The 25,653-nt window shown below is 39.6% G+C and overlaps 1 protein-coding gene across 1 annotated transcript in view; it reads left to right on the forward strand.

The window, feature by feature from the left end:
- Positions 1-25,338, forward strand: part of KIT (KIT proto-oncogene, receptor tyrosine kinase) — a 54,994-nt gene extending 29,656 nt beyond the window's left edge. Inside the window, exons 6-21 of the mRNA XM_040064210.2 lie at positions 961-1,150; positions 1,830-1,945; positions 7,180-7,294; positions 8,505-8,698; positions 9,775-9,881; positions 9,973-10,099; positions 10,345-10,449; positions 10,537-10,647; positions 12,242-12,392; positions 14,194-14,282; positions 14,631-14,758; positions 17,315-17,437; positions 21,079-21,190; positions 21,284-21,383; positions 22,017-22,122; positions 23,241-25,338. Coding sequence (XP_039920144.1) covers positions 961-1,150; positions 1,830-1,945; positions 7,180-7,294; positions 8,505-8,698; positions 9,775-9,881; positions 9,973-10,099; positions 10,345-10,449; positions 10,537-10,647; positions 12,242-12,392; positions 14,194-14,282; positions 14,631-14,758; positions 17,315-17,437; positions 21,079-21,190; positions 21,284-21,383; positions 22,017-22,122; positions 23,241-23,366 — 2,000 coding nt within the window. The 3' untranslated portion in view covers positions 23,367-25,338. The remainder of the gene's footprint in view (positions 1-960; positions 1,151-1,829; positions 1,946-7,179; positions 7,295-8,504; positions 8,699-9,774; positions 9,882-9,972; positions 10,100-10,344; positions 10,450-10,536; positions 10,648-12,241; positions 12,393-14,193; positions 14,283-14,630; positions 14,759-17,314; positions 17,438-21,078; positions 21,191-21,283; positions 21,384-22,016; positions 22,123-23,240) is intronic.
- Positions 25,339-25,653: the final 315 nt, after the last annotated feature.

Here is a 25,653-nt window from a genome sequence, read left to right on the forward strand (position 1 = left end):
ACTTCATCCTTTCTTCTTCAAAGCGTCTGTCAAGCGCTCTGGCAGATCCATATGCTTTCACCAAGCCCCACTGGCTCTGGTTTTCCCAAGCTTGGGTGCCCAGCTGGCCACAGCAGTTTGATTACTAGAAAGTGGGAAGAAGCAGGGATTTGAGATTGACTTTAGGTCTAAATTCAAGCTCTCAGTAAATGTGTTTCCTTGTAATTGCAATCTGCCTGTCAAACTGATAATTCCCTTATGAATTTCTGTAATTGGACTGAAAAACTTGTCTTTTTGAAGTGAATCCTCAATCTGATGAGTTTATTAATGAAATTAAAACCACTACAGCAAGGATGTTGTTAGACATGATATTTTGGAACGGAACTGTGCAGTGATAAATGGTATCTGCCAAATGAAAGATTAAGTCCCAGCGGCAGATGTACAGAAATGCCTTAGTTTAAGATGATTGGTATCCAGGCCTGTGGACTTAGCACATTTTTCTCTAATTACAGCTTCTAATAGCTTCATTTGTAATGTTGTTTTTAATTACACTTGACAACGAAACATTTAATACTCTAGTATACTGTAATAAATTATTTTAGTTTGCTTTTTTCATAATGTTTCTTTCACACCAGGCAGTTAGCAAGTCAAATTTTTGGAAAAATATAAATACTTGAGTAGAATCAAACACATGCTTGCATTTTCCCAAAAGCATATAAAAGGTATTTGTCACCAGAAGATGGAATTATTTGTGCTGAGGCACTCAAGGCTGCTTTAAGTCCTGTGCCTCATGCTATTATATGTAGCTGGTAGCCTTGGTTTTGGTAGGTAGGGGTTTAAGTTCTGCTTTGCAGATAAGGTTTCCTGTTCCACAGCTGAATGTTTGATCACTGATCTTGAAGGCATCTAAGTGTGGTTAGAGTACTCACAATCTTCTAAAAGGCCCTGAAATTGTGTTTCTTCTCCTCTTATGACCATCAGCTAAAGGATTTGTCCGTTTGTTTGCAACAATGAATACCACAATAGATATAAATGCAGGACAAAATGGAAACTTAACAGTTGAATATGAAGCATATCCAAAGCCAAAGGAAGAAGTCTGGATGTACATGAACGAAACATTACAGAATTCCTCAGACCATGATGTCAAGTTCAAGACTGTGGGCAATAACAGGTAATATGCATGGCTGTAGGTGTCGATTTCACTTTGGAACAGCAGACTAGAGTTGGCTCTGGAAAGAGGAGAGTGGGGATGGTGAGAAAATCGTGACTATAAAAGATATAGTACGTGTGGCTTGCCACAGTAACTGGTGCAAAGTCTGCCGACCTACATTTGGAGTGGCGTCGAGCTAACCACACCATCTGAGGACCAGCATGCTGTTTACTCACGACTCACCTACATTCCTGTCCAATAAGCAAAGAAGAGAATTAAGATCGGTTGTATGCAGAAACTGCTGTCACTGTCACAGCAGACCCCAGTGCTCTGGATAAAAGCTTATGCTTTTGTTTCTGCTGGGCACTGTTCTCTCTTGATCCCTTGTCTTCAAAAATCCAGTGAAGCCCCTAGAACATGTGGCCTAGGTTGTGAATGTGGGTTCCCTCCTCAGTGAAAGGTGGAGCAGGTGGTGGTGCATGCACAGTCTGAGCCTGATGCTCAGCTGCCATCCAGGCACACATGTGGGTGTTAGGAGTGGCAAAACTTAGGGATGTTGGAAGTGCAGTGGCAGCCATAATGTAAGGTAAGAGTGTTTGCATGGATGATACCTGAAGAAAATTCCTTCTTTTCCATGCAGCAATTGCCTGCTCAGAGCAAGTCGTGTGTCTTAGTAATGCTTAAATTTTTTTCTTTACAGTTACACAAGTGAACTTCACCTTACACGATTAAAAGGAACAGAAGGAGGCATTTACACATTTTTTGTGTCCAACTCAGATGCCAGCTCCTCTGTAACATTTAATGTCTATGTGAAAAGTAAGTAAAGTGAACAGTCTGAAATATTTCATTATCACAGTCATTGTATTTTATACAACATAATGTATGCACAAGATGTCACAGTGTGGTTCAGCATATGAGAGGCTTTCTGAAGTGAAGCACATGCTGGAAAACTAAATGTCAAGATATAAAAGTGCAGAGTACTCACACAAATCCACCTACTATCCAGCATGACCTTATATTCTAGCAAATGTATTCCAGAGATTACCAGAGAGCAGCTAGGTTGTTTATACAGAAAAAAACCCTGTAGCACGTGGAAACATGATCTCACAAATAAGTATGTATCATAAACCTTTTATAATTTGAGGTGGAGCAGGATACACAGGGATTATAATTTGCATTTTTGGCAACCAAGTTAATCTTATAATTGTTCTTAATTTGTTTAAGTTGGATGTAGAGTTTGAAAGCTTGTCAGGAGAATTACTCACATTTAGATTCCTTTTGGCATCTAAATACTTCTGTATAATAGTATAAATCACCATTTTTTTAGAGAAATCTGCATAGCTTTACAAATGTGTGGGTTGTCATCTTTGGGACATGCTTCTTAAGAAAGAGCACTGGCCTCAGTTCCAAATACCATTCTTCAAGACAAAAGCTAAACTTCAAAATTAATTTAATGAAACCTTTAGAAAACCCTATCCTTAGCAGAGCCGTCCTCTTAGAGCTTGCACTCAGCAGACAAATACTGGCTGCTGCTAAAGGCTAAACTTAAGGAAAACTAAACCAAGAGGGTCTTTGAGCCCAGTAGGATGAGCTGTATGGAAAGTAAAGGAATGTGATGCAAGTGCAGTTTTGTGTTGCTGCAGTGCTTTAGCAGCAGTGTGTCCTTTTTTAGGCATAGTTTTATGAAGAGGACTGTCAAGACTTCCACAAATGCATCAAGTTCTTGCTGTTAATTTCTGAATTCTTCTCATTTATCATTGAAGATAACATTTACAGCAGCTCTATTAGCGATGACATAGTTTGGATCTAGAAAAGTCTCTTGGGCTCCTTTCAGAACATGGTATTTCTTCCTTCATCTGTGAATGTTGACATTTGCATTGGGCCTTCTGTTTCCTAGCTCTGATTTCTGAGATAAGGGTACCTGTGATCTCAGATGCCCTTTATCTCAGTGAGTGAGTGTGGGTCGCAGTCATGAGGAATAATTCTAGTGTTTTAAAGATTAATGGAGCAAAATGTTGAGCCAGAATTTTATTTCTCTGAAGCGATGGGAAAAATTTCAGGTTGTCTATAGTCTGGGCACAAGAACTGAAAAAACACTCTCTCGCAGTTTTGGCACCATCACATGTCAGATCTCAGTGCAGATCTCCATGTTGCTGCTTTTGAGGCATGTGCTGCTTAATAAAAGCTGAAAATCCCTGTGGATCCTGGTTAGGAAAACAGACCAGGAAGAGACTAGAGAAGCAGAAAGGACAAGGCAGGAGGGAGCATAGACACTTCTGGTCTTCTGAATGGCTTGTCCAGACAACCAGCAGCATTCAGTTCTGTCTCCTTCCTTCTTTCTTCAACTGCTTCTTCTTGTAGGTAGCAAGATCAGTCTTGGGGTGCCATGAGGACAGTTAAGCACTCATAGAGCCCATGTTATCATGCACTGTGGCCCTGGGTGGATTGCAGCCATTGCTGAAGCAATGGGATTTGATGCACTTGACTCAAAAAGTTTCTTTCGGCATTTTGACTAAGCTCCTGTAAATATTTTTTCATTTTGAAAAAGGAGACTAATAGATTGGTCTTTCTAGAAAAGGGGGTTTCTCTGGCTTTTAAAATGCTTATCATTTGGCTGTGAAACACAAACTGTATGACAGCATACCATATTATACGACGTAGCAGAGTAACTGCCATGGGTGAGTCATGTATGGGTGGGTCAGATCCTGATCTAATGGTGTGTCCCCACTTGACATTGTTGTCAGGGATTTTGCATAAATTTCTTGGATGTAGCTTGTGATGTTTATATGTCTAGCTTCGGCATGTAATCAGCAGAAAATAACCAAACAGGTAAAACAGGATTCATAATCAGGAGAATGTCTTCGCGTAAACAAATACCAGTACTGAAGCATTTGCTGAAAGACATGAAAAACCCAGTGCAGTAGTACTTGCCTTGTATTTAAACATATTTAGCAATTGCATATGCTAATCTGAAACAATACTAAATTGCTTTTTAAATAGTGTAGTAATTCATAATAAAAGTATAGAGATAAGCAGCTCTAAAATCAGGAGTCAAAAAGGAAATTAGAGCTTGACGAGCAGCATACAGTTACAATTAAGAAACTGTAGAAATCTCCAGAGTGGCAAGGTATGGTGTATCTAGCAATTAGCAGAGAAACCTTCCAACTAGTAACTGAATTTAGTGCAAAATAATATCTCAGCTTAATTATAGTCAACAAAACATTATCTATGCAGTTGGGGCTCCTGCTGCAAAGAGAAAACTGGTCATGGTATTATAGATCCCATGAAGCCAAACTCAGCTGTTTTCCTGTCATTGAACTACACAGTGGTTCACTCACACAATGAGGAATCACCATGATATTGTAAAAAGATTTGTTCCAATCCAGAAAATGGAGCTCCAGCAGGAAAAAAACTCTCTCTTTGTCTGGGATGACAGACAATACCTGTTAAGTGTTGCTTTTTAGACATTTACTTCGTTAACAATGAAGAAAGGGAAACTGGCAATAGAAAGCAATTAAACACAGAATTTCATTATACAGAACATTGAATTAAAATAGGAATGACCTCTTATAAGTCTTTGTTGATATAGTCAGAGTCAGCATTAATGAAACTGAAAAACAATTAATAAACTTAGTGAAATTAGAAGTTTATGACATTTAATGCCTGATTACAGAAGGAGGTATGTATATATGTATATATATGCTGAACAGTGTTACAAAATGTGAAATATTTAAGGGTTAAAGTCAGAACAGTTAGCAACATCTAGTCATTAAGAGTCTGTCAGGAGGGGTAATTAGGCAGTGCAAGTCATAAAATCTAGCAGAGTAAAATTCCTTTTAAAAAGAAGATGCATGGTGACAGCCTGGCATCTGTTCATGAAAGCCAGTCCATCTTTGCTGCAGCATCCCCTGAAGTACCTACACTGGTAGTTGAGGAAGGTGCTCTGACTGCCAGAAAGGGGTACAGGTGCTGAGGTGTGTGCGTGGCCTGAGCTGGCAGAGGAGCAGCCAGTGGGGGCTGCAGTAGCAGGCGTCTCAGTCCCCTTGGGTACTGGCATGGGGAGCTCTTTGCTGCCTCTAGTGAAATGCATCCCTTAATATCTCGGAGCCAGGGAGGCTTGGGAGCCCCCAGTGCTGCTGGGGAGAGGCTGATCATGCTAATTGCCACATCAAAGTGCTTCACCAGGCACGTGACAGGCAGAGCTCTCTTAGGTCAGCGCTTCTGAGAGGCTGCTGCAGCTTGGTTCCTGTGGCGCCAAGGCTGGACCGCTCTGCCTGGGCTGCATAGCCTGTCATCTCCGTCCAGTCTGGCAGGATGAGTCCATGTGGGCTCATGGCCATGTAGAAATGCTTTTATTTCACTAGGCTTTTACAGTTGAAAGAGGTTAACTCATATGGGCATTTTTGTTTCCCTCACTCGGCTTCAGTTGTTACGTGGCGACCAACTCTGGTACAGTGTTTTTTCCAGGGCTTAATGCACAGATGCCTCTTATATTTGACTTCTTAGTTCTCTAATTTCTTGAGTTACATTTTGCTGTAATGTTGTCTAAAACACAGAATATACCTAAACAAATAGCACATGGGTTATAATTTAGCTAATTACAATTTCACAATCCAGCCATTTTGATTGGAATTTCAGAAATGTGAATTACATGTATTCTCTGAGCATTGAGGCTGGGTGAGATGCTGTGTGCTCTCAGGAAGTTCCTCACCAAATGAGTAATGCTGAAAGCCAGTCTCAACATTTTGCAACAGTGTTTGATTCTTGGTGTTTTGCATAAAATACAACATGCGGATTTAGACATGAAAGAATGTTTCGTTCCTGTAACATGAGTCACGAGGAGGTGGTATGTTATTGAGAATATACGTGTGCTTTGTTAACTCTAATTTAATCAGTGAGTAGAATATTCATTAAAAACTAACGCTTTGCAGCCTTCATATATGGGTTTTATCTGAAATGAATGTGTGTTTTCCCACTGCAGTCTATACAGCTTCACTGCTTTCTAGAATTATGAGTTCATCTTGCATAAAGCTGTATTAACTGATAATGGGCTCTTAACTTGTATCTATCATTATTAGACATTAAACATCATCATTGCAATGTAGTCCCTCATAGTTTCTTTCATTAGCTTCTGTTCAGGTGATTTTGCAAGGAAGTTAATCTTGTTAAGGGAAGTAAGGTAACTAATTCCAATTTCATCAGGAAAAAACCTTGCTGTGTTGGTGGTACTCTTGGCTGAAGCCTATGACATTGGACTGATGACTCTGAAGTCCACCCGACTGCACTGGTTTCCTGCCATTCTTGAAACAGGGGCCCCTAAACCAGCTGCAGGACTAACTCCTGTGCAGGATGTGACTGAAGGCATTGGCTGGATGAATTGCTTTCTAAACTACTAGAGCGATCACAAATTCTCATTTGGAAAGCTAGTATGTTCAGCCAAGAGTTGGCTTCCTCTACCTGCAGCGTTTCAGAGAATCAGGCAGTTGGGCAGTTCAGTGTCTTAGAGGGATGTGTGTCCTCTCTTGGGAGGTCTGCGCTGGCTGCCTTGCATTGTAGTTCCTTTCCTGGCTGCAGTGGTAATATTGAATACACAGGGCAGATGTAAGAGGGATGTGATTTGACAGAATTAGTACACTCTTAACTGGGAAGAAACTGTCCTTTTTGCAGATGGGTAAAGTCATGCTGTGCAGGAATGGGAACTTTACTTTTGTTCCAAGCACACGTTTCTTTGGGTTATTTAAGCTTAGTTTTGCTGATTTAGGATCTTTCATCAAATCAAATCAAATCAAATCAAATCCTCAGGTGAGATGAGATATTCTTCTAAGGTCCAGCCCAAGCATTCAGTGTAAGAACTAGTATTTTCACAGATGTTTGATTTTTGAAGTTCACCAGTTCAGACCCAGGCATCCTTGAGCATAAGAAGGAGCATCCTTGCTCACCTGAGTGATTCCATGGATTATGAGGCACACAGTTTGCTGGTGTGAAGAGCAAATAGCAGTGTAAATTCTGTATTGCAGTAACTGATGACTACATCTTTTTCTTTATTGCAGCAAAGCCTGAGATTCTCACTCTGGATATACTTAGCAATGGTGTTCTCCAGTGCGTGGCAGCTGGATTCCCAGCCCCTACCATATACTGGTATTTTTGCCCAGGGACTGAGCAGAGGTAAGTTAAGTAAACGAGAGTCTCTGAAAGTTATTTTAGGTGCAACACATCCAATTGCTAATTACAAATTAAGAACATGAAGTGACTCAGTAGTAGTTACATTCAAATGTTGCATCATGGTTTTCATCCTTCTTGGCATTGCACTATTTGTAGTAGTCTGTGAGAAGGCAGGGATACATTTAATTTTTTCCTCTGTATTCTGTCCTTGAAAGGGGAATAGCCAACACTTTCTGCTGTGTAAAAGTAAAAGCCAAAGTTTCTGGTGCAAGCTAGCTATGGATTGTATCAGCTTGGCCTCAAATGACATGTTCTGTATGCAATTTCACAGAACGGCAATCACAGAATCACTTAAAAATATGGCTGTTAAAATTTGGTTTTTTGTGTAATGAAGTAATTTTTCCAGACATAATGTAATTAGATTTCTCTTCCCATGAAACATATGACAAATAAACAAGTCCAGTGTTGTTGTGAATAAAGCCGGATGTTTTTAAAACCAGGTGTTTATAAGAAGATTGTGGAGTTTCACTGTGAAGTGAGGGAGCATTTGTGAAGCAAGTTTTAAGGTTTTGCTTGACTTCCTCCATGGTTATAGGTGCCATACTAGCAAGTAACGGTTATAGTTATCATACTAGCTATCAATATCCTTCCTTCCAGTGTAATCTGTTTATGTCTAAAATAATTGTTATTTCCGTAATGGTTTCAAATAGTACCTTTTTTAAAATCTTAAATGTGTGCTCATGTAGTAAATATGTGACATACGAAGGAGAAACAACATCTTGAGAGAAAAGAACTGGCTATTTTCTGATTGCATGTAAGATTAATAGTGTTTATGTATATCATGGACTTCTTTTGTGCTGTAGTAAGATGATGCTTGGGGAGTATTTTCAGAAGAGGGTAATAGACCACAACTGCTTGACAGTGGAATTGAAAATGCATGTCGAATGGTATAAAACCCAGAGAGAAGTTAAAGACCTGTAGGTATGTCTAACCAAAGGCAAATGCAAAGACATCATGGTCTTCAGTTGGGCCAGGCTAGGTGTATGTATGTTTCTCCCACTATGTACAAGACCATGACATGCCATAAGTAGGCTGTTTCAGGGTTAAGATCTTCAGCTGCATCCCTTTGTAGACCAGAGTCATTCAGTTCTCTGTTGGTCTGGCACTTCAGGTAGCAATCCATTGTAGGTAAATGTCAATATTGTTTCTCCAGGTGTTTTGATTCACCAACAATATCCCCCATGGATGTCAAAATTGGTTACACAAATTCATCAGCACCATCATTTGAACGAATCTTAGTTGAAAGCACCATTAACGCCAGCATGTTCGGGAGCACTGGCACCGTGTGCTGTGAGGCCTCCAGCAATGGGGACAGGAGCTCTGCTTTCTTCAACTTTGCTATTAAAGGTAATGTCCTCAAAACATGCATGGTGTTCAGCTCTTTCTGCAAAAGGATTTCAAGTGATTTTGCCATAAGAAAGTTTACTGTACTGTGGCTGAGCACGTGATAACATACTACGTTACATGTTCTGCCTGTCAAAGTCTTGCTTTACTTTTTCAATGACTGTTGGGGTGCTGTCTTTTTATGGCACCTGTTCTGCAGTGCAGTAGGTAGGTGGGCTTCTTCTGCCTGTGCAGCACAGAGAAAAACCACCTACAACATTACCCTGGCTTTCTCCCTCTCTCTCCCTTCTGTTTTCCCATCATTGTCTGTTTTGACTATTTAGGCCATCACTTCTTTCTTCAGAGAAAGATTGCATTTTATTTTAGGTTTTTACAATGTCTCAGGAAAAATGCGGTCCCCAACTTCCCTGGAGCCTAAATGTCCTGCTGCTATAAAAGAAGCAACAACAACAACATTCTGCGAAAGGGCTTATGAGTTTTGTAGTGGTATTTGTAGGTTTGTGGGGGAGAAGAAAAACCCACTAGAACATAGATGATTTGAAATGTGTTTGTAAAGCTGTGCTCCTCTTTGCAAAACCAAATGTTCTGCTTCTTTTTTTTAATGTTACACCCAGATATAACATACAAACAAATATGCCAGATTTGGGGCAGATGGGTTGTAGTAGAATGGTATTTCTTCACTATTTGGTACAACCTCTTCTTGTAAATACTGTGCTGTAGTGATCATAGGTGGGGGGGGCAAAGGGGAAGAGAAGAAATTGGGACTTCAGATAGAAGTTTCTTTAACCTAACTTGACTGAGATCATGCGAACCCCTTGCATTAATTGATCTTAGTGCCAAACCTCCTGAATTAATGAAGCTGAGACTCTGAAGGCATCGAACTGCATGGTTTCTGTGCCAGCTCCATCTCCCACAGCTCATTAGGAAAGACATTCTGATACAACTGGAGCACATCTGGGAAAGTCAAAACCCCAAACTGTATTTCACAAAGAAGAACCAGGGAAAGGTTTCCACCTGTATCTTTTTAATTTAGTTTTTCTTGTTCAGTGTTTTTAGGAGAATTTTCTGTTTCTTTCCAGAGCAAATCCGTACACATACCCTTTTCACCCCTTTACTAACTGCATTTGGAGTTGCTGCAGGACTGATGTGCATTGTAGTCGTGATCCTGGTGTACATATATTTGCAGGTAAAATCAGAAGCCCCTTTGCCCGAATTAAAAAGTGCATGAGCTACTTGTGGAGTCTTCAGAAGTAACAGCCATTCTCTTTCTTTTCCAGAAACCCAAGTATGAAGTTCAGTGGAAAGTTGTTGAAGAAATAAATGGAAACAACTATGTTTACATAGATCCAACACAACTTCCTTATGATCACAAATGGGAATTTCCTAGAAACCGTTTGAGTTTTGGTTAGTTTAGATTTATTTAACTTCATCTGCAAGGTCTCATATGAGACTTCGGTCAAACACAGCAGGGTTTTGTCACAAAGGTGTTGTGCAGTAATACAGATAGTGATACTTGCTCATTCTTGCCTTGGGACAAAAGGCAAGCAGGCGTGTCTGCAATAGCTTCCTAGATACAATAAAATAAAATGTTGAGCCCTACAGGAGGAAGTACTCAAAGTCATTACAGAGTATTTTGTTTGCTTTATTAGGTAAAACCCTTGGCGCTGGAGCTTTTGGGAAAGTTGTTGAAGCCACTGCTTATGGTTTATTTAAGTCTGATGCTGCTATGACAGTAGCCGTAAAGATGTTGAAAAGTAAGTTGCTGTAGTGCGCTGTATAATGTTTCCTCTCTTCCATCTGGTTGGTGTGTTACGTACTGAATGCTGTGCTTTGCCTTGCAGCAAGTGCCCATTTAACGGAGAGAGAAGCCTTGATGTCAGAGCTTAAAGTCCTGAGTTACCTTGGAAACCACATTAATATTGTGAATCTGCTTGGAGCTTGCACTATTGGAGGTGGGGTTATCTGCAGATCGTTTGTTTCTGTTCTTTTTTTATTGCCAGGAAGATGAACTTTGTGAAGAAGAATCCAAGATGCAGATCTAAGTGTAGAAATCATAAATTTCATCTTAAAATCTTAAATTTCATGCTTAGGTTACAGATCATCATGATTATCATTGTAAAAACAGTAATAAGAACACTGTAGCTGCAGCTAAACAGGAAGGTTGCTTTTATTCTCTTTCATGTGAACCATTGGGTGCATTCTTCTTGAGAGATGACAAAAACGTATGGTATAAATTTTTACCTTCACTACACTGTTCCTCATTAATGAGAACTGGTTCCTTGTTGCTATCCAAGGTGAACAGGTTTGTCTTGTCTAGTCTTACAGCCTTCTGTTTAAATTGCAAATATATCTGTTAAGGCACCACTAAAGGTACAAATTCTAAGCAACAGAAAGTTGAGAAAAGTAATTTTTCTAAATAAAGTATTGCTCAACCCTAATGTTTCACATTTCGTATTAACTTCATAAGTTTTTCTTTATAATAAAAGCTACAAAACCTCCTGTAGTGTCAATAGAGAGTGATAGAAACCTGTATTTTTAATTTGTATGCATTTTAGTATGAAAAAGAGTATTGCTTCTTACACATTTTTCAAAGAAAAGGAGCTTGTAAAAATCATGGTTTTAGACAAAGGCAAAACATTTCTCACAATTAATGATTTAAAAATAGGACTAAACAATTTTATTCAAGCAGCCAATTAAGTAGACTCATTGGCCTGAGTGCATGTCTCTCTCAGTGGAAGAAATGTGGTGTCTGTAAGAAAATCACACCACAAACATGTCTTTTGCTATTGTGAAAGCTATAATTTTTAACTGCAGAAAAACGGAAATAAGCCAGTGAGGTTAGGAAAGGATGGTACAGAGTAAACTTAGAATATTAAAATTAAATCAGAAAGGGGAATCAAGTCATCTTCAGCATACATGTTTATAGATCAAGTGTACGTCTTTTGAGTGAATGACTCCAGCTATGGACCTTGAATATGTAATTACACTGCTTGTTATTTCATCTCTAAGACCTTGTGCGATGTAGTTTTCTGTCGCAGCAGGCTGTTCTGTTTGAATGATTTTTCCTATTATACTGCAGAATATAACACTCTACATCATTTCCAAAACATTACTGAAGGAGTGTGAAGCTCTACTGTAAACAGAAGTGAATCAAAAGGATTAATGTTTGAAGCTTGAATTACTCTTAACGTTTGGAACAAATAACTTCCTTCAGGAAGTGAGCAAAATCAAACAGATGTGTCTGGCCAGAAACATTATCACGTGAAGAAAGAGAAGAAGACTTATTTGTTTAATTTTTGTACAATGCAATGCTATTGAGGGGCAGAACATTAATTGGGACGCAGCTTTAGCTGGACTATAGTTGTTCATCTATGAAAGGGAAGATGCTGGGTTACTTTTCTATAACTTTTCAAGTCTAGACAGTGCTAGGCAGTGTGATTTTTTAATAGTCCAGCCTGTGTGCTTCATTGAATGCTAGCTTTATGTAAGGTTTTCTGCTTTAAAAAAAATATTCACCAGCTTTCTAAATCTTACATGCATCTACAGGTCCCACTCTGGTCATTACAGAATATTGCTGTTATGGCGATCTTTTAAATTTTCTGAGACGGAAACGAGATTCATTTATTTGTCCAAAACATGAAGAACATGCAGATGCAGCTGTTTATGAGAACCTTTTGCATCAGTCAGAGCCTGCAGCGTAAGTATGACCTGCTGAAATGTATTTGTGTTTTTAAAAGATTGGGAAGGAGGAGAAATCAAAGTTTATTAGGGGTAAGAGGTGTGGAGAAACATTTAATGCAGCAGGCTTTGAAGATTCTCTGCTGCACAAGAAAACAATTTAATTAAGAGGCTGTTTGTTCAGAGGGTGGTTTATTCTATCAGAGTGTCATTATATACAGAGTGGGTTGTATGCCCTCTTGGTTTTGCTTCTTTATCAAATTTTCTGCAGTTATTTCATGCACCTTCTTGGCTCCAGTCTTTGTACATGTTTGTGTTTATTGTTATTAAACTCTGGTAGTTCTTATTTAGCAGCTTGAATGACAATTTTCCCCAGTGTCAGGCTGTTAGTACCCTGAGTTCTCTCAAATTCCTGCCTTCAGAAATGACTTTTTACAATATCAAACCAGTGTCTTAAAATGTCAGCAGTAGGCTGCCACTGACAGCTCACAGTGTTTTGTGGTGAAACAGCCTGTGTCATGACTCTGAGATTGCTCTTGTACTTAATTCATCTGTATATTTTTAACTGGTGTGTTTTATATACCATCCCAGAGTTCTTTCCAAGGGCGTTTCCAAGCAGATTTCCTTCCATTTGCAAAGTGAGAGGCAGCGTACCAAAGCCTGGGGGCTATTACAATACCTGCCCATTCTAAATTTTAGTCTTCTTATTGCCCCAGTGGGCCCTTTACGTTGTGTTGGCAGTCATGAAAGAACCAGGCAGACCCAAGGAGTTGGAAAAGTACTTTATCCTAGCAAGGCATAGCACTGGTGAAGCTGTTTGTGCCATAGCAATAAATGGGTACCTGGTGATGCCCTAGAGAGGCTGGGACCACTGGGGTGATGAATGTAAGGCTGATTTGCTATTGGAGGTGTGTCCTCTGTTCAGTGAAGGGCTCTTGCTGTTTAAGCATACTGAGTTATTGTAAATTGAGTTTACAAACTACAGATTATAAATTGAGTTGTTAACAGCAGAGTATTTACAAAATTCTCATGTTAGTATTTACTGCTGCTGAATGTGTCAGATGGGTTTCTGGTGGTAGCTAAAGCTATTGGTGATCTCATTGCTCCTTCCCATGTTAGGTCAGTGGCTGCATTTATTGTTCTTCAACTAAGCAGATGTTTCAGGCTAAGGAAGTATATGAATTCTAATGGCAATGAAGTGAAAAATGCCAAAGTACATCCATCATTTCTAAAGGTGCCTAACTGTATATTTATAAACCATATGATATGAAAATATGTACATTTGAATTATATATAGCAATAAGAAAATTTAAACTTAAAAGAATGTAGCAGATGGCTGTCCCAAGCCTTGGCTGATTTTTTTGAAATACATATGAATCCCCTATGGAACTTGGGAATTTCTGAATTTAACATATTTTACTGTTTGTCTTCTGCATTTCAATTGCCAGTTGAGCTGCTGAAATATTCTGGTAGAAGTTGGCCTAAGCAGAAAAAGGAAGCACTAGCAGATCCTGTGAAACATCTGGATGTTAATTTAGAGAGAAAGTAGTCTGTATAAATAGTATTCATGTAAATGGTTTTGTTTGCTCGCCTGAGCCAAACTCCAGACTTGGAGGTGTACCATTAACTGTACCAACAAACCTCTCTCTCTGTACATTTCCTGAGGCATTTCCTCATTTTTTCCCCACACATCCATGAAATTCCAGTCAAGTGATCATTTGTAAAGCAATTATTCAGAAGGTTGGCCTGATACTGGCTTTTTGTTTGGATAGCTTTTGAAACCTTTTTCACTACACTATTTTCTGTTGTTGCCTCTACAGTGATGTTGCCAATGAGTACATGGACATGAAACCAGGAGTGTCATATGCAGTCCCACCAAAGGCTGACAAAAAACGACCTGTGAAGTCTGGTGAGTTCAGTGACAAGGAATTCTGTGTGCTGATGGGAGTACAGGAAGATGGTCTTCATGGATTTGTTCAGTTTTAGCAGATTTTTCTTTTGTGAATGGGGACACTTAAAACTCATTAATTGATGTGAAAAGGCTTGAAAAAACAGTATGCTAAATTAGTGTCTTGCATTTCTTCACACTTAAATGGAGTATCAGGATTATTTTTTACGTTTTGGTGATGGGCTATTTATGTGATTCTAGACTGGTACTTACTAAAACTAGGTTTGTTTAATGTCAAAACAACTCTACATGATTTCTGAGTGATGACACTTGCTTAACTCAAAAGCTGTTGTTGTTTATATTGTGTAGGATCCTACACTGATCAAGATGTTACCCTTTCTATGCCGGAAGATGATGAGCTTGCTTTAGATGTAGAAGATCTGCTAAGTTTTTCTTACCAAGTGGCAAAGGGCATGAGCTTCCTTGCCTCCAAAAATGTAAGTTAAGAATTTTTCAAAGATGGACAGAATTAGTGGACTTTTCGTCACTTTCACTGTCTTAATGATCTGTGTGTTTAAATGCTGAGCATTTCTATGTTCTTTTCAACAAGCACTGCAAACTGATAGGCTTCCTCTCATACCTGGAGCTTTACCTGATGCTGGAGTTGTGTATTGTGCTTATGTGTACTGGCCAAAAGTGATGTCTTATATCCCCTAAAACTGAAGTCAGTATATCCACTGTTGAGGATAGTAGATTCAGTGTGAAGGTATCTATTTGCATGAGTTATAAACAATGCTGCACTTGCTACTTCTCTTATGCCAAATACTGCTTTAAATGGGGGAGATACCACATTTTGTGCTCTTTTTTGTAAGCATGGTTTAATTCACAGGAGATGTCTTGATTTTTAATTTTCTGGAAAGATAAAATCACCTGAGAGACTCACAAAAAATCTTCATTGGCTACACTGAACGTAATAGGCATTCCTCTTGGTTTCATAGGAAAGGTATTGCTTAACAGGAGGGGATTTACCAAGAAGTCTTAAGCATATCATCTTCCTATTAGTACTGTTACTATCTTCCTCTGGTTATTCCTACATTTTATTGCAAAAATGCTATTTAATACGTAAACAGTATAACTAATGTAGCTACTACAGGTGCACCTTAAATAAAGTGCAAAACCAAACTGAGACAATTTAAGGAGAGGAAGACAGTCCTGGTGTCCTGTGTTACTGTTGGGAAATGTGTCTTGAACTCTGCTCTGAGGAAAGTGCACATTAAAACTTCCTTTTACAGTTGTTTTTTTTTTTTTCTCCCATTGTTCCTTACTCCAATCCAAACCGTAAGTTTCCCTTTGGTTTATTTTTCATCTGTCAACACATTCAAAGCAGGCCTGACATGCAAACATATCATATTACAGACGATACACAGATTCACCACATTCCTGCATCATTCACTGTTGAGGACATCCAGTGCTTAGCACACACATTCTGTATTTCTTCTCTTTTCCTAAAGAGTAGCCCTCGGATCCACTATGTATTATTCCTGGTGACGTTTTCTTTATAGTCTTTCAATTTTTGCAGACACAGTGGCAGTAAATAATGTAACATCACCTCACATTGGGGATGGGAAGTAATGCACAGTATTGCTTTGACAGTGCCCAGTTAACACCTGTATCACACAATTAAATGGCAGTGCACTAATATGATACTGGTTCTCTTCAGTTGTTGTATACTTACACTCTTTTGGCTCTGGCTGTTAAATTAATTAATGCATAGGTAGGAGCTTATTCTGGGAGGGCAATTGCCGTAAGTGCTCGGTGCCTTAATCACAAGACAGACCTTCCTCCCTTGGACAAAGTCTCTGTTCAATGCAAACTCCACTGATTCTGGTGGAACAAGGCAGAGTCATACTGACTCTTGCCCTTTCCTTCACCTTACTGCTTCAGTGCTGCACGACAGCTTTACATATGCAATGTGCAGAATGTATTGTATACAGAGGTGTATGAGAGCCTACCAAAACAGTGGAACTATTAAAAATCATTCCTCATGTAAGCATGATAAGTGGACAGACATTGTGCAATCTGTAGTTACTTTCTCAGCTTGATTTTCATAACTTTTGATATTTTAAGTAATTTTTTGGTTAGAAATTCCAAAAGTTCTGTATTTCAAGGAAAAAAGGAAAATTGAACTATGTTATTTTTTATACAGCTGTGGCCTGTGTGCTAAATACCATCAGTAAAGCTGAAGCTTAATACTCTCCTTTCCAGATGAAAAAGAAATCATTTTGTTAGAGAACCACCTCCATTCTCTAACAAACACACATGAGCTCTCAGTTTTATACAAAGAAACATGGGTGCTGGGAAGCTCAAGCACCCTTCTGGAACTGCAGTTACCAACACATGCCCACTTATAAAGAAAAAACTGGAGTATAAGGTGGTTAGGTCACTGAATACTGACTGTTGAAAGTTACTGGCATGTGAGAATTTCCACTGTTTTAAAATACTTAAGTCTGCTTAAGCTCTTATAGGTATAATTCAGATTTTCCAGAGGAGTATTTCTGTTATAGGATTCATTTTCTGTGTTTGTGTGCTTTGAAGTTGTTACCATAATTTCCCGTATTTTCAGATTTTCAGCATTTTTCTATCAACAACAGTAGTTACTTAATAGAGTATTGGAAATGTTTTGGAAACAAACCACATTTTCCCTTTCTTTGTCCTATATTAGGAAACAAGCCAGTGATGATTTTGATAAATCAGATAAAAATAAATTATAGCTGAGAATGTGAAACACTGCAAGATTCAATGACTGCGACTGGCATTTTCTAAAATAAATGCATTGACAACCTTATTAATGTGAATTGATGTAATTATTGTAAAGATACAACATCAGAATGTTTGCTCATCTGGGAAAGCTGTTAGCACATGGCTTCATAGTGATTTATAGCTTGCCTTAAAATGCATAATACAATAAGTTACATAGCTAAGTAAACATGTAACCAAGCAATAGCCTGTTGGGAACATTATTAACTGGTTTTGTTTGTTTGTCTATTATTTAGTGCATACATAGGGATCTGGCTGCAAGAAATATTCTTCTAACTCATGGTCGAATTACAAAGATCTGTGACTTTGGCCTGGCAAGAGATATAAGGAATGACTCAAATTACGTGGTCAAAGGAAATGTAAGTATACATGATACTTTATACATTTGTTTTAAGTTAAGTGAGTTCCTACTGTCTTGACATGCAAAGAAAAGTCTTTCTTAGTTTGATGAAAATCTGGATTTTCCAGTCCTGGTGTATATATATGTGTGTGTGTGTGTGTGTGTGTGTGTGTGTGTGTTGGCTAGGAGGGGGAATTTCTGACATAGATGTATGTGCTGACAAAATCCTTGTTTTATACTGGTTATACTGGAAAACAGGTGCTCATACCTGCATGTATATTGTAGTGGAAAAGATGTTTTTGCTACACCAATATAATGTCCAGTCTTATTATACATGAATGTACTCAAAATTCCTGCTCTGTAAGTAATTGCTAGTTTTGTCATGGAAACACTCTGGTATCCCAGTCCTAAATTTTGGAATTATTTGGAGACTTTTTCCCTAGGTATTCCACAATTTGTCCATTATTGAAATAGTTTATTTTAAAAATATCTAAATAATCAGGGAATTGCAGCTGATCACTGCAGCGATCCTTTTCTGTAAGGGATCACTCAGACAATGAAAACAGAAGTGTGAATTTACTGATTAGAGCATCAATGGGAGGCAAAAACATCTTTGTTTTCTCTGATTCCATATATACAACCTAACCTCGTATGTGTAATAAACACAGCTTTAGCTTGCAGCTGTAGTTCAAACCCTGTAACAGGGTTGGAACAAGACTCTATATTTTGATGAGAAAAGTTTAAAACCACCCATGTAGAAGAGTACCAATCTCACGAGTACCTATTAAACCTCTGGAGGGGTACAAAGGCGCTTTGAAGTGATGCAGATTATCTTGGCAGCACTTGCAGTCCCCTTTAAAGTGCCAGTGCAGTAAAAAGAGCCCTACTACAAAAGAAAACCGAGCTTTTCTGTGGTTAAGCTGGAGAATTGTTTGTGAAGTATAGGTATTTTTCATCTCAAACTGATTTATGCTGCCTGGCTTAGTGTTTTAAGTCTGTGTCAGATAGCTGCAGCCAGCTGCTGCCTTCAGAGTAGGTATGCTTTCACTTGCACTGTTTTTCAAAGGAGAAGATCCTGTTCAGCAAGACAGCCCTTGTCCCCAGTTCAGCTGAGGGCTCCATGATCTTAATGATGAGGGGCTGGTCATTACTTAGGGGCTTGACAACACATGAACTGAAGCTAACCAGTCTTGCCTTTGGCAAGCTGATAAAGAGAGAAAATCCCACACCTGAGAATCTCTCACCGAAGGGGTTTGCCACTCAGTTAACTTCAGTCAACCCATGGTACCTCAAGCATCTGACATAACTCTGCTGCTGTGCTGTCACTCAGCAGGCCTTGGTGTCTCAGGTACCTACAGCATCCTTATTTTAGGCTGTGGGACAGACATGTTTATTGGTTTTCTTCAAACAATGTCAGTACCATCCACTGTTTGTCTAGAAGTTGAGGTTAGGGAGTAATAGGAGTTGAAATAATTCATGGATAACAGCTGTGACAAAATGCTGAGTAGCGTTTAGTGTAACTATGCTGCTTTCAGGCTCAGGGTCAGGCTAAGAGCTGCCTGATCATAAAGGGTCCTGGGAGTTAAGACCAGCAGCTTAGGAGGGAAGTGTGCAATTGAGTTTTATTTGTCTAGGTCATCCTTTAAGTTTCCTGAGTTCATAGAATCACAGAATCATAGAATGGTTTGGATTGGAAGGGACCTCCTAAGATCATCTAGTCCAACCGCCCTGCCATGGGCAAGGACATCTTTCACTAGAGCAGGTTGCTTAGAGCACCGTCCAACCTGACCTTGAACATCTCCAGTGTTGGAAATGTTGCCCAGATGAGGTATCCACAACTTCTCTGGACTACCTGTTCTAGCGTCTCCACACCCTTGTCATAATTTTTTTCCTTGTTTCCAATCTAAATCCATGCCCTTTCAGTTTAAAACCACTGCTCCTTGTTCCATCATCACAGGCCCCAGTAAGAAGTTTCTCTCCATCTTTGTTATAAGTCCTCTCTATATATTGAAAGGCCACAGTGAGGTCTCCCTTCTCTTCTCCAGACTGAATAACCCCAGCTCTCTCAAACTTTCTTCACATGAGATGTGTTCAAGCTCTCTGATCTTTGCAAGAAAGAGGTCTGGCTTCTTCCAAAGCAGGACCAATGTTTAGGACCAAGGCCTGACCAGCTCCTACAATCAGACAGGGAAAGGACAAACCAGAGAGAGGAAGGTAGAAGCAAGTGCAAAGGCTTCCTGTGTCCTTTCTTCTGCTCCCATTAACATTCATAAGGGATGTTTCTATTCCCACACTTACTTACAAAAAATCACCGAATCACAGAACTGTTCAGGTGGTAAAAGACCTCTGAGATCATTCACTCCAGCTGCTAACCCAGCACTACCAAGTCCCCTAAACCATTTCTCTAACCCCCATACTTACATGTCTTTTAAATATATCCATGGATGGTGACTCCATCACTTTCCCAGGCAGCCTGTTCCAATGCTTGACAATCCTTTAGGTAAATAATTTTTCCTAATACCCAATCCAAATCTCCCCTGGCACAATTTGAGGTCATTTTCTGTGGTCCTGTCACTTGTTGTGTAGAAGAGACAGATCCCCAACTTGCTACATCCTCCTTTTGGGTAGTTGCAGAGAGCACTAAGGTCCCTCCCAGCTCCTTTTCTTTGGAATAAGCAATCCCAGCTCCATCAGCTGCTCTCTGTAGGGCTTTATGTTCCAGACTCTTCATTACATTCGTTTCCTTTCTTTGGAAACACTCCAGCATCTCAATGTCCTTCTTGTAGTGAGGGCCCTGAACTGGACACAGGATCTGAGGTGCAGCCTCACCAGTGCCCAGCACAGGGGGACAGTCACTGCCCTGCTCCTGCTGGCCACACCATTGCTGATCCAGGACAGGGTGCCATTGGCCTTCTTGGCCACCTGGGCACAGCTGGCTCATGTTCAGCTTCTGTCACCAGCACCCCCAGGTCCTTTTCCACTGGGCAGCTTTCCAGACATTCTTACTCCAGCCTGTAGCACTGCAGGGGGTTGTTGGGACCCAAGGGCAGGATCCACCACTTGGCCTTATTGAACCTCATACAACTGGCTTGGCTTATCAATCCAGTTTGTCCAGATACCTCTGCAGAGACTTTGTACCCTCCAGCAGATCAACCCTTCTGCCCAAAATATATATATTAATATATATTACTTTTATTTGAATTTAATTTTTTCTACTGATAGACTGAGGAGCTAATGCAGATGTATTGACTAAAGCTTTGAGGCATCTTGACTGTGTGAATCTTAGTTGTCTGCCTGTGCCAGCCAGTCCACCAAAGCAGATTTGCTTACATGCTTAAGGAACTGTGCCATGATCACTTATATTGTTTTCCTCTGACTTCTTGATATCCTTTATTAACTAGACAGAAAGAGTCAAACAGTATTCAGAAAATCAGAGTGCAAGGAACTGTATTAGCTTGATAGACCCACAGAAAGATGGATCAGTAGCAGTGCAGTACCTTGAGACACTAAAATGCTAAAAGTTTCATTTTTGGTTGGATACTTCTTGATTTTAAAAGTATTTAAAGCACATAAAAAAACAGAACAAGCAGTGGTTTTAAACTTCTCAATTCCGTATGCCTTATGTCCATTGTCTTAATTTATTCCCTCTTCCCTGGAAAGGCTCGTCTTCCTGTGAAGTGGATGGCACCTGAAAGTATTTTCAATTGTGTCTACACCTTTGAGAGTGACGTCTGGTCTTACGGGATACTGCTTTGGGAGCTCTTTTCTTTAGGTAAGCTCCTTTGAGATGTGTACTTCATATCTGCTTCATTTTGGGGTTTACTGTAGATGCAGAAATCATGTTGCTCACCTGCTCTCTCAACAGGAAGCAGCCCCTATCCAGGGATACCTGTGGACTCCAAGTTCTATAAAATGATCAAAGAGGGATACAGGATGTTCAGCCCTGAGTGTGCACCGCCCGAAATGTAAGTGAGCCACCAGTACCTCCAATCATTCAAACATCGGTAAAGGTGCAAATGAAGGGAGGTAGAAGCTTCTTGCACTGAGGCTCATTGCACTGCTCCATTGTAATTTTTTGAAGTTCTTTTCATGTTTTAAATAATTCATGTACTCTAACTAGCAGAATACGCGCCTGTGTTGTTACAAGCAATGAAATACGCTCATGCCTTGTGCCATCTGATCACTTTGTCATGGCACCTGCTCTCTGTCAATAAATTATTGACAGATCACATAATTAAACATTTTTACTACAGATAAAGAAGTCAGTGAGATGTATCACCAGACTGTACAGCATCTGCATTTGTGCTGTACTTCGTGACAGTGAGAGGACTGGCTACTAATCTTCTTTATGAGACATTCCTAATTCACCATTTTGTAGGTGGATTGGAATTTAACAAGCTGTCAAAGAACATTGTGTCCAGGGCCTCCCATTAGTAGTGAGTTCTCTGTTGTCACAAACACAGATGTTAGCAGCCTCATTCCTGTTCTTGAAGTTATTTAAAGAAGATGTGACACTTTAGTTTCAAATAATAATGCAAGAGAGGTAAGAACTCTATGGACTTCCTCATGAGCAGTACTTAATTCTGGTATCTTTACAGGTATGACATAATGAAGAGTTGCTGGGATGCTGATCCTTTACAGAGACCCACATTTAAACAAATTGTACAGATGATAGAGCAGCAGCTTTCAGATAACGCCCCCCGGGTAAGTTACGGATTAAGCAGTTTCAAGCAAGACGTTATACTAGAGCTGTGAGAAGCAAAGAGTGCAGGCACTGCTTTTCTAGTATTACGTAGCTTTGCAGCATCAGTCGGGTAGTAGGAATGATGTTTGGACTATTCAATTAGACATAGCTATGGAACCCCCTACCTAAATTTTACTAGCTGCAGAACATTTTTTTGCATTACTGATGTTTCTCACTCAGAATATTCCTGTCACAGTTTTCATGTTACAAAATGCAATGGTACTGCATAAATTCAACTTATCCTAAGCTGTGAAAAATTCTGTTAGTCTGGGTAATAGCTCAGAAATAAAGTATAATTAGTTTTTATTAGGAAAGCTATTGGATGAAGGGGTGGAGCCTTTGGTGCACTTCTTTGTCTTCTCACTTGCCTCCTCTAATACCACTTACATAACTTTGAAGGTACCTTGTGACAAATTGTATGTGCTGCTCTTTCAACCATTCCATAGTGAAAACTTATTTTGAGCAGGCAACTGGCCAAAACAGTCCAAAGAAAAACTGGAGGCACATCTTAAACTTGAATTTTCCCTCTCCATAACTTTGTGTGCTACTAGAGTTTACAAAGGTCCATTTAAACCTGATTTAAAAATAAAACTTCCTTTTACCTTCTGGATGCCTCGTTTGGGCAGAGAGTACATGGCTTCCTGACAATTTGAGAAAAGAGGAAACTGAAAGCTGCTGGTGTTCGATTGCATCCTGTTGTGTATTTTTGGCAGGTGCAGGCATTACTAAAACAAAAGCAAGAATCTGAAGGAATTATTAGTGAGGTTTCTTGGGGAGCTTAGTAATAACCTGAGCCTTTTTTTTTTTTTTTTTTTTTTTGAGCTCAGATGAAATTTGGCATGCAGTTGGAAACATCAAGGTTTTTAGTAACTGAGACTGAACTTCATGATTATTTAAAATAGCAGTTAAGCCCAAGACCTTTTGAAACTGTTTTGATTTGCAAAGAAGCTCCGGAGTTGGAACCCTTTTACAGCAGTGTGTAATACACAGTGAGAAAAGGCTAAGAAAGGAATGCTCCCCAAGAATGTGTGAAGGGAGCAGTCTGCAGAGTATTGACACCAGTTTTTGGCTTCTGCAGGTTTATGCCAACTTCTCAACCCCACCTTCCAGTCAAGGAAATGCTCCAGATCACTCAGTGAGGATTAACTCGGTGGGCAGCAGCGCTTCATCTACTCAGCCTCTCCTGGTACGCGAAGATGTTTGAGTGGCATGTGAAGAAGAGGGGATCAGACATGTTAGCTGTTTGTATTGTGCAGGGGCTGAGAGAGGGACAACTTCAATAATTTCTCTTTCTTTTACTCACTACTACCACTGTGTAGCTGAAATGTGTTGTAATACTGTCCTTTGCCATGCACTGTTACACATAAACTTAATCTGCTGAGCACGGTTACAGGAATCATTGCAGTGTTAATTGAAGCTGTATATATTTCGCTATATTGTGTGTATTTGCAGTAGAGAGCCAGATGTGAAGGAAAAAAAAAAAAAACCACCGACAAAAGAAATCCTAAGCCAGAGTGTGGGATGAGATGTCTGTAGATCAAACCAAATCTGCAGTGATTCTTCTCTGGATCTGTGCCTGGAATGCATACAGTCATTTTCTAGTTAATCTTGTTTTTCTGAATTTATGAAATAAACAAGTATTAAGTTAATAGTTTTGTAAACCCCTTTCCACATCCAGCCAAGCTTGAGAGGCTTTCCCAGGCAGGTATCACAGGTTGAAGGTCAGTAAGGATGCTGTATTTAACTGGGAAAAAGAAATGGAGGAACCAAGACCCTTCCAAAGTTGATCTGCACCGCTGGAAACCCTCCTGGGAGCTCTGGGTTTTAAACCAGAGGAGAAGGGAGGAAGAGCATGGATTCTCATTTTTATTTCCCACCTGCGCTGTCACCCTTGCAGACCAGTTGCACGGTTTCCATGGATATATGCACTGCTTCCCACTAGTGCATTCCCTGCCAGGATGAAGCTGTCCGTTGCTGGGTCTCACTCCACCATGGAGCCTGAACTGCTCCTGTGGCCCTCTGCCTGGGGTGCCTAAAGACTTTGACATTTGTTTTGCTTATAGTTGCAGCTGAAGGTGTTCACTGAAGATAGGTGGGCCCTGCCAAATTGGTCAAAAAAAGGAGGAAGGCTGCTTCCAGTAAACTCTGTGGCTGGAGAGGAGGCCGTTTAACGAGTCATCTTATCTAAGGGAGAGCAGAGGAAAAAAATGCTCCCCTGGGGGCCCTCTCTTTATCTTGTCCTACCCAGGTGAATCTTTCCCACAGGCGGTCTTGGATAGCGCTAACTGGAAAGGGCTATTTTCCTCTACCCCAAGTGGTTTCTGTGGTAGTCCAGAGATGATAATGAAGAAGAGTCTTAACTGAGAAATGCCAAATTTATAAATGGCATAAAGGAAAGAATCCTTTCATTCTTTGACAGACGTGAAACTTTGGAGTCAGCCTTTGTTGAGCCTGGGGTTGTGCTTAAAAGTGTTTTCTAACCCCTTTTCTTCTCACCAGGAACACTTCTGGTTCTTTTCTTCCTTTGTTTTTGACCTCTGAAAATCAGTAAAAGCATTGAGAGAGGCATTTCTCAGAGGCAGAGTCCTATTTGAGTACCTATTTATTTACAATGCACTTAAGCACTCTGTAACTTTTACGTTACCAGGATTTTGGTTGAGTTTACATGCAATTCAAATGTGTTACTAACTGCCCAGATACAAGGTAATTGTAAATACACACACTGGTAGTATATTTTGGGTTACATAGAATACCGCGCTCCTTCTATGACTGTGCATTTGGTTTAATGTTACAGGAATCCGCCTTTCAGAGTTAAATAAAAAATTAGCCATTTGCACTGAACTTACTTAGGCTGTTGCACCTTTCCAAAGTTAGCCATTTGTTTGGATGCACTCTTATGCATACTAGTTGTTGAGCATTTTCAGTTTAATGCTATAAAAGCTCTTTTGTAACGTGTTGGCTTTTGGAGCAACTGTAGACAAACTAGTTGTTATAGATGTCTCGGTACTTTACAGACACTTAGCTGAAAGAGGTTTGGGTTTTTTTCGTTCTTGAAATTTATATTTTTATAATTTGGGGGGGTTTGAAACTTATTTTGCAATGGCTTGGTGTTTTGAATGGGTTTATGCATTGTTTTTGTAAATATGGAAATGTAGCAATAATGTCCTTTTGACTATTCTCAGTCCTTGAGTCTCAAAAATATTTTTATATATATATATATGCAAAAAATATATGTATAAATATGTAAGTGTTTGAAAGTTTATGAAACATTTATGAAACACTTATGGATATGTTGCTCAGTTGTAGAATTGCAGTTAAGAAAAGTTCAAATAAATCTGTAAATATGTATTAAAATGCTACCAAAGTGTATTATGTTAAGATGGAATATTTTAATGTACGTCTTAATAAATTCCTGGGTTGAAGCAAAATCTCAGTGGCTGGCCACACACAGGCCAAGTCTAGCATTCTGAAACACTTTTGCAAATACATCC

Source organism: Hirundo rustica, chromosome 5 (genome assembly GCF_015227805.2).
Source record: "Hirundo rustica isolate bHirRus1 chromosome 5, bHirRus1.pri.v3, whole genome shotgun sequence".
In the NCBI taxonomy this organism is placed as follows: Eukaryota; Metazoa; Chordata; class Aves; order Passeriformes; family Hirundinidae; genus Hirundo; species Hirundo rustica.